Source organism: Quercus lobata, chromosome 2 (genome assembly GCF_001633185.2).
Source record: "Quercus lobata isolate SW786 chromosome 2, ValleyOak3.0 Primary Assembly, whole genome shotgun sequence".
Classification (NCBI taxonomy): domain Eukaryota; kingdom Viridiplantae; phylum Streptophyta; class Magnoliopsida; order Fagales; family Fagaceae; genus Quercus; species Quercus lobata.
In genome coordinates this window covers 16,648,978-16,659,877 of record NC_044905.1, presented here as the reverse complement: position 1 = coordinate 16,659,877, position 10,900 = coordinate 16,648,978, and the positions used below count along the sequence as shown (strand labels likewise).

General features: G+C 34.7%; 1 protein-coding gene across 1 annotated transcript; it reads left to right on the top strand.

Annotated features, from left to right (window-relative positions):
- The first annotated feature begins 5,459 nt into the window (after positions 1-5,459).
- LOC115974759 (protein ACTIVITY OF BC1 COMPLEX KINASE 3, chloroplastic) lies at positions 5,460-10,772 on the top strand. Its single transcript, XM_031095269.1, has 7 exons — positions 5,460-5,941; positions 6,022-6,249; positions 6,890-7,225; positions 7,335-7,890; positions 8,313-8,499; positions 8,608-8,974; positions 10,271-10,772. The coding sequence occupies exons 1-7, from the start codon at positions 5,600-5,602 to the stop codon at positions 10,397-10,399; spliced, it is 2,145 nt and encodes a 714-aa protein (XP_030951129.1). The 5' UTR covers positions 5,460-5,599; the 3' UTR covers positions 10,400-10,772.
- The last annotated feature ends 128 nt before the right edge of the window (positions 10,773-10,900 follow it).

Genomic DNA, 10,900 nt, shown 5'->3' with positions numbered 1-10,900 from the left:
TTTTTCAATGAAAACTAGGTCTACAGTATACATGCACAATGTACTATGTATCCTAGCTTTAATGCTATTTTGTTTTCTTTTATTTTTACTATTTAGGTGGAAACCATTAGGCACTGGACTTAGGTTGGCATAACTACCCATACATTTGATGCCATCAAATTGTATCAATGCCGGACGACTAATAAGTGCTAATGGCACGTAAAAGAGATGAGTAAACATAGAAGATGAAAAAACACTTTAGTTTTACGTGGAAAACCCCTTTTGCATTAGTAAAAGAGAGGTGAAAAGCTACGATCTGAAGTAGAGAGCCACTCTACTTCAAGTCGCTTCAATATTTGAAAATCCTTATACAAGTGCAATGCTCTCTTCCTCTTAAGATTGTGTTGTGCATCAAGGCCAACCCTTCTCTTTATTTAGGCTAAGGGAAAGGCTGGCTCCTCTACTCGTGTGAAGATCTCAATATTAGTCATTGGCTACACTACAAGATTTGTTACAACATTTTGGAGCTTACTAGAGTGAGTTTAGCATTAACTTTTAACATTAGCTTTTAGCTTTTAACTTTTATGTACAGTTTTTTAAAACTTCACTTTTTCTCACAATTTTTTTTTCATTTTTTCCCTCATTTTTCTTACTTTTTTCAAGGTACAAATATACTTTAACACACTTTTTCAAAAAAAGCTTTTAGCAAAAAGATAGATAAACTGTTTCCAAACGAATATATATGCCTTCAACTTAGGTCCTTCTCACTCTTTACAGATTTGCTCCTATAGTCTCATAGTATTTTAAGGATATATGTACAACTCAGATTTAGTTATACTTTGGACACATGGGGCCCCTTGGGTGAAATGACTATTCTACTCACATCATTAAGGATCTAGTGTAACATTTACATAATGGGTTCCAGTTAAATCAACTGATAAAGTTTCTGATAATTGTATAAGAAATTTGAAATTCAATCCACGCCAACACCAAAAATTGATTGATGTCTTGATCTGATGATAAAGAGTTATCATCAGGAGCGGACACCACAGGTTGAAACTCTTTCCGAAAAAAAAAAAGTGTAGCATTTACATATAATTTTATTAATTTCTTAAAATATTTTTTAAGTTTACATATAATTTTGACACCATCCAATGTAGCATTACTTATTACTTTTTTCCCTATAATTACACATAGAAAGTAACTTGATAAAAAAAACCTTAGCCCTATTAATCGATATATACTTTCTCTCGTAGAAACAATTGCTTTCCAACTTAGGAGTTAGGATGAGTTATGCAAAACTTCTTGAAACTAGACTTTTTGAAAAGAAAAATATTGTGATTTTAATAATTGTAGAATGAAAACGAACTTTTTTGAAAAAGTTAAAAGTGTTTGGTAAAAGGCTAATAGCTATTAAAAAGTGTGGTTTTAATAATCTAAGTATTTGACTAACACCAGCTTCCAAAAGTATTGTTTGAGGTATAAATTATCAAAATTGACAGTACATATAAATAGAAATTCTATCATACTTGTGGTTTTTTTTTTTTTTTTTTTGGTAAATGAAAAAATAATTAGAGTGAGAGGTGATTAGTGTGGTTTTCCTACCTAAGTGTGACTATAATAGCAACCTAACTGCTCCCAAACTAAGACCCCACACCATAACTTGTGGTTTTACACTCTTAATAATATTAATTATTATTCTCTTAAGTGTCATACTAATAATGGCTATTTATTATGTGGATTCCAGTTAGTTCAACTGATAAAGTCTCTAATGGTTGTATAAGGGATCTGGGGTTTAATCCCCACCTATACCAAAAACTGATTGGTGTCTTGGTCTAATGATAAAAAGTTATTATCAGGAGAGGACGTCATAGGTTGAAACTTTCTCAAAAAAAAAATGGTTATTTTATTATTATTATTATTAATGACTTCTTGTATATATGTGTCATAATAAATGTTATATATAATGATAAGTAAGGGTAATTTAAGGATAAAAATGCTAAAAAATTTGATAATTTTGTAACTTAGATAGAAGAAAATTCATCATTGATTAAGTCGTCTGTGACCCAAGATACTTTGTACTATTTTCTTCTCCTTAGTAAAGTTAGATTATTTCTCATCAAAGATGAGAAAAAAAAAAAGTGAAAGTAACTTGGTCTCTTTATTACATTTTCAACATTGCACTTCACAATTCCCAACTATCATTTGGAAAACGTGCTAACTAAGAGCAACCATATTAGTTCGTGCAAATTTTTTGTCTATTTTGCAAGAAAAAACCTACTTTTTCTATTTTATACATTCACTTTTACAAAACACTCATATCAGTTTATCTTTTCTACACATTTATTCAATAAAATATTCATTCTTTTTACATTTTTTATTATTTTCTTCCCTCTCCTCCTCTCTGGTACCCTCTCACAGACCAAACACAAACCCAAAATCACCCACACCCAGCCACTAGCCACCCAGCCGCCTCCATCAAACCCACCCATCCACCCAACACCATCAACCCACAATCATCAACCACCATCACCCCATAGAAAATCCAAACAAAAATTCCAAACCCCACAGAAAATCGAGACCCCTAAACCCCTCATCAATGACTCTCATCGTCTCAATCCTCGGTGATGCTGGAGTTCGAGACGTCAGTCCCACACAAAAACCCCATGGCATCAGAGGAGGCGCTGGAGCTGTCTAGGTAGTAACGAGCTTCGCCCTCCATGTCTGATCAATTCTCCATCACCGTCTCCGTTTCCAAACGAATTGTTGGATCGGAGAGGCAGATCGGCGTTCCCAACTTACTCGCCGATCGAACTCAATCTGTGGCACGCAAGATCTCCGTCGAGTTATCGTTGTCTTCGTCTTTGAAGCCTGAGATTTTGAAGAAGAAGGAGAAGTTGATCGGCTTTGCAAAGTTGAGATGAGAAAAAGATAGAGTTGAGATGAGAGTCAAACATAGGAGAGAGAAGAAATTATTAAAATAGTAAATACACAAGCTATAGTGACCGTGCATATATGCACGGTCACTGTAGCATTTGTATAATTATGCACAACTTTACACCCACTGATGTGGGTATTTTTTTGGCCAAAATGTGTAAAATGAAGGAGTTTTTGTATTATAGAAAAGTATCCACCAACTGAAGTAGATGCTCTAAAAGTCACTAATTACATTTTGGAAAGCCACCGACATGCCCTCATTTTTTTTTTTTTGGGGGGGGGGGGGGGAGAAAGGACATGCCCTCGTTTAATAAGTCAATAAAAAAGTTATATCTAAGTCATGCCCTGTAAAAAATTGTTAAAACCAAAAACTATTTTAACCAAGAGTTACGTTGTTTGCAACTACGACATGGTTCATTTGGAAACACCGAAACAAAACCAGGCTGATGGAGAAGACGTTACCACTGGGAAGCATTGGATATGCTGCAAAAAAATTTCTGCAGCAATTTCGGTCAAGCCGAGAAGAACCCTGCAATGGAAATCAAACTCGAAGATGCAAGTGGCTGCCAGGTGAACTGGGTGAGTATAAAACAAACTTCAACAGCACAATGTTCAATAAGAGCGATGAAGCTGGAATTGGTATTGTGGTTTGAGACTTTTCAGGTCAGGTTTTGGCAGTAATGGCTGAAAAAATTCGGAAACCGCATAATGTGGAGAGCTTGGAGATGATAGCAGCTAGACATGCGGTAATTTTTGCTTCTAAAATCGGCCTACAATTGTGCCAATTTGAAGGTGATTCAGAAATTGGTATCAAGGCTCCTCAAACGGGTGATGTGTTTTCCTCATTCTTTGGCCATTTAGTTAGGGACACTTTAATTCATGTTAACTCCCTTCGGAGTTTTCCTTTCTCTCACACAGTTAGGCAAGGTAATGCCATTGCACATGCTTTGGTCTAGAAAGCAAGACTTTTATTTCCTTTATTAGTTTGGATGGAATCTGTTCCATTTGATTTGATGTATACGCTTTTGTTTCTGCGGATTCTTCAGTTTCTTAATAAAATTTTCAAGCTTGGTCCTATTTCAAAAAAAAAAAAAAAATTAACCGAAGTTTGACTACAAATTAGGTTGTTTTATTTCCTTTGTTAGTTTGGATGGAATCTGTTCCATTTTATTTGATGTAGACGCTTTTGTTTCTACGGATTCTTCAGTTTCATAATAAAATTTTCAAGCTTGGTCCTATTTCAAAAAAAAAAAAAAAAAATTAACCTAAGTTTGACTACAAATTAGGTTGTAGCCTAATGCTACAAATTAGGTTGTACTCTACTTAATATTTTTTTATTGGACGAAAATTTAAACAAATCCACTATTTGATTACATGTTCTTTTTATATAATCTATAATTGCAGAATTACCAAAAAATCAAATATCAATAGCTATGTTACCAATCAAATGTTCAAATTTTAAGTTTTTGTAGTCTAAAATTATGCATAAAAAATAAGTTTATGAATCGAATAGTAAATAGTATCTGATTGACAAAAAATCTAACAAGTGTGTTAAGAATATAAAAAACATGCAATTTAACAGTTAAATTTTTAAAATATGTAGTCACGTTAATCTTTTTAGTAAGAGTTGTAATCTTAGACTACAACTGGGTTTGTAACCAAATTTTGTTTTTTTACAAATTGTTGATATATGGTGAATAGTTATTGGTAGGTGAAAAAGTGATATGAGTGGTGGGTTTAGATGAAAATCAGTAAGAATTAGACACAACAATAGTTTGTAAGACTATCTATATGTATTATTTAAGAATCCTGTTAATAAATGCCCTTAAGAAATTTGTATTTTTTAGAAGACCCTTGGAGTATTGTTAATTGATTATTATAAGAAATTTTTTATATCATTTTCATAGAAAATATAAAAAAATTATTTTAAAAAATCAATTTTTTTTTCTTCTTTTCCTTAACTTTACCCATTATTTAAGGACAAAGTTTGATGTTTCCAAAATTATTGCTTGACAAATTATAAAACTATCCACAATATTATTTAAACAAGTTATGTGATTAAAATTACATATAAATTATCTTTTTAATCGTCACATAATAGGTTGATGCAAAATATCTCTATTAAATATGTTTTGAGCTAAACTTTTTTCACTATTTAAGCAAGCTATCTAACTAAAATTATATAGTTACCTTTTCATGAGAAATTGAAAAAAGTTGTCAAAAAAAAATCAATAACTTTTTTTTATTTTTTCACAAAAAAATTTCTTAAAATGGTTTTCTATGCACAAATTATAAAACTATCTAGTCTCGCCACGTAATGGGAAGATAGCTTCAAAAATCTGTTTCACACTAAATTTTTTTTCAACAAACAGAAAGAGTCGCACGCTACAATTTTGTGGTATGGAACGAGCCAAAGAGTCAACCAGATCCACTGGAGGCTGGAGCATACACATGGGCATGGGTGGTACTGGTAGTTGGTCAATTTATTGAAAAATAATTAAAAATTGAAAACACCACTACCACATGACATGACCACTCGGCAGCTTAACTAAACTTACACACCAACAAAAAAATAGACATCCGAAGCCGACTCAGCCTTAATAGTGACTAAATTTGGGTTGGCTTTTCTACTCATCCATTAGCCACTTGCCATTTGCCTTCCAACCCAGTTCCCCACACAGCCATGAGTCTTGTCGTTGCCGTTGGAGCTGGAGTTGGAATTGGAGCTGGTCAACCGTTTTTTCATAGAGGCAGAGGCAGAAGCAGAAGAGTAAGGTTATTTAAGACTAGAGCGGCTCTGGTTGAATCGAGACCAAGAATAGTGCCTGCTGCTGTTACTGTGAGAGATGACAACAACAACAACAACAACAACAGTAACAGTGACAACTCACAGCTTATCTATAGAAAAGGCCTGGATCGAGCCAAAGATATTCAGGCCGAGGCTAGAGCCATGGCTCGTGCCGCCAATGCCACCGTCTATAGCCCCCAACTTCTTGCCCTCAAATACAACACTCGCCCAATCAAGGTTTTCTTCAATTTCGTCAACTATGTGATATATATTATCTTAATACTATGTGATTATTGGTTATGATTGTTTGTGATTAGGTATTGCGGAGGACTCTGCAAATTTTGATTGCGCTGGGTTCGTTTGGGTTAAAGCTAGCGATAGACCAAAGGAATGGTGTGCTGAATCAAAATAAAAGACTGAGGGCCACTGAGCTGAGACGAATTTTCACTCGATTGGGTCCTACTTTTGTGAAACTGGGTCAGGGCTTGTCCACTAGGCCTGATATATGTCCACCTGAGTATCTCGAGGAGCTCTCTGAACTTCAAGTATGATGAAAATTTTTTCTTTCCTTTTTCAATTTTGAGGAAAGCTTGTTTCTGTTGGTTTACTTTACGTAATTAACTTAATTTTAAAGTTTAGGCTTCACATATCATAGGATAAGTGAAATTTATGGTATTAAATTCACGTGGTCTTGTAAAGTAATCTAATTTATTGGTTAAAGAAATGTAACTCACATTACTTTTTCATGTATGGGTCCAGTGGCATCATGACATTATCCTGGTTTTTTGTTGTTGTTGTCTGCAAGTGCTATAATGCTCTAAAATTGTCTAAATGATGTTGATTTTCTATTAAATTCATTTATTTGTATGTTTTAGTTTTGGATTAGAGGTCAAGACTTGGTGCGATGGCAAGTGCCTTCCACCAAAAGCAATAGGGTTTTGACTCTGGGAATCAGCTTCTTCAGCTGCCTACCAGTTACCTCTCTGCGTCCCCGAGTCTTGAAAAAATTATGTGGTTTTGTGCCATTTATTTGACGAAGTTATGCAAATGAGGTGAAAGTTCATTAAACAAAGAATTTGAGTTTTGTGGTGAAATCCTTTGTCGTGGTTTCTACTCCATAGACAAATATGTTGAGATTTATATTAGATGCTAAGACAAATATCACTCTTATTTGTGACTGAGCAGGATGCTTTACCGACATTCCCAGACGAAGAGGCATTTGCATGCATTGAGAGGGAGTTGGAACTATCACTTGACTCCATTTACTCATCCATATCTCCACAACCAATTGCAGCGGCAAGTTTAGGTCAAGTTTATAAAGCTCAACTGAAGTATTCTGGACAGATTGTTGCTGTAAAGGTGCAACGCCCGGGTATTGAAGAAGCTATAGGACTTGACTTCTACCTGATAAGAGGTCTAGGATTTCTAGTAAATAAATATGTTGACATAATTTCCAGTGATGTCGTTGCACTTATTGATGAATTTGCGAGAAGAGTTTATCAAGAGCTCAACTATGTGCAGGTTAGTATTGTTGTTAAAAAGACAGAGCATTTGGTCACTAAAGCCTTCGATATCGTATTTGTATAAGATTCTCTCGGGGTTGAATGATAATTTTGACAGGTCACTGCAGGAGGGTCAGAATGCAAGGCGGTTTAAGAAATTGTATGCTGACAAGGAAGAAGTCCTTGTCCCAGATATTTTCTGGGATTATACCAGCGGCAAAGTATTGACAATGGATTGGGTTGATGGAGTCAAATTAAATGAGCAAGCTGCCATTGAGAAACAAGGATTGAAGGTTTTAGATCTGGTGAACACAGGTATACAATGCAGCCTCAGACAGCTACTTGAGTATGGATATTTTCATGCAGATCCTCATCCTGGTAATCTCTTGGCAACACCGGATGGAAAGCTTGCCTTTCTGGACTTTGGAATGATGAGTGAGACACCAGAAGTAGCAAGATCTGCTATTATTGGTCATGTTGTTCACATGGTGAATCGAGATTATGAAGCTATGGCTCGTGATTACTATGCTCTTGATTTCTTGTCACGTGATGTAGATGTTTCTCCAATTGTACCAGCACTTCGAAACTTCTTTGATGATGCACTTAATTCAACTGTGAGTGAACTAAACTTCAAAACGATAGTGGATGGTCTGGGTGCTGTTTTATATCAATATCCATTTAATGGTGAGTCAATACTGGTCTTGTCAATGACTTTAAAGCCTTAATCTGTAAGTTTCTTTAAATCTGTACAATTACACAGACTTTGGCAATGAACCCTGTTTTATTAGTTTCAAAGTAGGCAATGAATGTAGTGGATCTTGTAGCTGATTTGGTTATGATTCATACTCTAGAATTTTATGTAGTGGGTATTGTGCTCCATTTTGTTGATTCCTTGCTTGTCCTGGAAATAATTAATAATTATCTCCTATTTGGAAGGGAAAAAAGTAACATAATATTGATTTCTTTGAGTTCACAAGATCTTATTTTTTGCAATCTGAGAACAGCATAGTTGTACTGATTTAAAGAAGTTAAAGCTTTCCACACTACTCTTTTCTTTCTTTCTTTTTTCTTTCTCTGGAATTTGATGCCATGGCTTGTTATTGCAGTCCCAGCATATTATGCATTGATATTGAGGTCACTCACCGTACTGGAAGGTTTAGCACTATATGCTGATCCTAATTTCAAGGTGCTGGCAGCATCATATCCATACTTTGCTAAAAGGCTATTAACAGATCCAAACCCATATCTCAGAGATGCTCTTATTGAGCTGCTTTTTAAGGACGGGAAGTTTAGGCATGCCTTTTTGTTTCTATCTTAACTTTGTACTTCTTCTGGTTTGATTGGATGTTGTTTGGTTTTATAGACCCACCTGAAACCAAGTTTTATTTTGGCTCATTGCAGGTGGAATAGACTTGAAAATCTACTGGTACAGGGAAGAAAAGATAGAGATTTTTCTGCAAAAGATGCTTTACAACCAGTGTTGAAGCTATTGTTGGGTCCAGATGGTGAAGACCTAAGGAAATTAGTAATTAAAGAAGCAGTCCGTGTTAATGAAGCTTTTGTTTTAGGCACAGTTATTGATACCTACAATTCTATCCCTGATCTTATGAGGACCCTAATGTTTAATGGTAATGCAACTGGACCTCTTATGATGAGTGACACTGAACGGGAAAGCATGATAGGGCTTCGAGATCAAGTGTTAAGGATATGGGTTCTTTTGCAATCTTCTGAAAATTTTGATCCAGCAATTTTACAGCCTGTTTTACAGGTAGGATCCATAATTTGCAGCATGATTGTCTTCTTTCTTTTTTTTATAACTCTTCCTAGTTTTGGTCGGATATGGTATTGAGAATAATAGGTTCATAAACATATATTTTTTATTTTTTAATTGCTTCGTAAGCATCAAAACAGTTGAATAGGGGAATAACCACACTAGAACACACCAATGGTAAAAGATAACAAATCCTAAACTTTTGAAGCTTCCACCATTAATGATTAGGACGCACAGCAATCCCTAAAACTTATATCTAGTGGGCATAATAGTTCTCCATATGTATCACTAGAATTGTTTTAATGTGATTTGTTAGCTTTGTCGTCAGCACATAGGCTTCATGTTCCTTTATCTTCCATTGCCAAATTCACTTGATGATTAAGATATTCATTACCATCACAACCCTTTTTACTGAACTTTAAACATATATCCTACCATCTGCAATTTATCTCCCTTAACTCCTATTTTTTAGATGATTTAATCAGTGAACTTAGCTTTTTTGAGCCTTTTCTTGCCTACATCAAGTAGCTTGAATAGACTTTGAAAGAGAGAGAGAGATAGAGATAGAGGGGAAGGGGGGGGGGGTGGGCAAAGATCGAGGTCTTCAAGTTTGGTTTATAGCTAAAGATTAGATGTGGTGATGACTACAAAGAATTCTGATCCAAGGCTTTTGAAAAATGGCCAAATCATTAATTTAATTTTAATTAGACTTTTAAACTAAATTTATTAGTGCAACAACAAAGCTTCAGTTCCAAAAATTTTAGGTTGGCTATGGATCATTAACAAACTAAAAAGGGTCGGCCACATCTATTCTAGTGACCTAGTGTCATTAGTCATTACTGTATCTTCCGCGAAAATCCACAAAAAGTGGTCAATTACTATGTGCTTTGTTAGCAGATATACATATAAGCTAACCTAAAGAACACACTTCTATATTGGATCATTCTTTCTTTTCTTTAAGTCAAAGCGCTTGATCTTTTGCCCCATACTTTGAGATGTTCCTCCCCGCCGATCAAGCAAACTATGGGGCTTTTTCAACTCAAAAAGAGGAAAATTTGATGAACAAGGCATCTAATTTATTTTGTTACTTGTAAAACATAGATCTATTCTCATCTTTTGCACCTCAAAAAGTTAGATCAAGTAAATCATATCATTTTTGTTTAGAATTTTATCCTTATAGCACTTACATTAGAATCATCATTTTGTAACACAAATGCTATTTATGTATTAATATCTTAGAAAAACTTATTTATATTTGTTTTTAAAGCTAATTGTTGAAGCATATGTGAGCAGGTGCTTCAGCAACCTGAGGCACGCAGTCTAGGGGGTCGTGTTATTGGTGGCATCACTCAACGTCTTGCTGCACGCTTACTGCAACAAGTACTCCGGGTTCCGACAACTGCTTCTGCTACAACCTTGTGACAATTGAAACAGTTTTTGGGTGGGGTGGAAGATGTATGTTAATATATTTCATGTCAACCATGATTAAAAAAATGCCTGCCACTATCTTCTTCCCATACTTAAATACTATCAATACTTATAAAAATAAATAAATACTATCAATTGATAAAATGAAAAAAGTAAAAATCACTTCTGGGATGTAAAAAGGTGTATATGGGGTTGAGCAGGAAAGTTCTTCAAATTAATTTTGTCATGTAAACAAATTTTTGCTTCATAGCTCTCTTACAGGAACGTGTAGACATGCATGGATGTCAACCCATTGTATTACATTCCATATAGCATTTGAAATTAGTTTAATTTAATTTGTAGACTACCTAAAGACTTTTTTTATTAACACTTTGTTATGATCATTTTACAAGATAGCATGACCAGTTATTTGATGATAGAATAAAATTGGCCTCTCACGGTTTCACCTCTGGCTACAAATGAGAATCATTATCTGAGAGGAGTAAAGTTCTGGAC

Coding starts and splice junctions, on each gene's coding strand:
- LOC115974759 (XM_031095269.1), top strand. CDS start 5,600: ATGAGTCTTGTCGTTGCCGTTGGAGCTGGAGTTGGAATTGGAGCTGGT. Junction 5,942..6,021: donor ACAACACTCGCCCAATCAAG/GTTTTCTTCAAT, acceptor GTTTGTGATTAG/GTATTGCGGAGGACTCTGCA. Junction 8,500..8,607: donor TTTAAGGACGGGAAGTTTAG/GCATGCCTTTTT, acceptor GGCTCATTGCAG/GTGGAATAGACTTGAAAATC.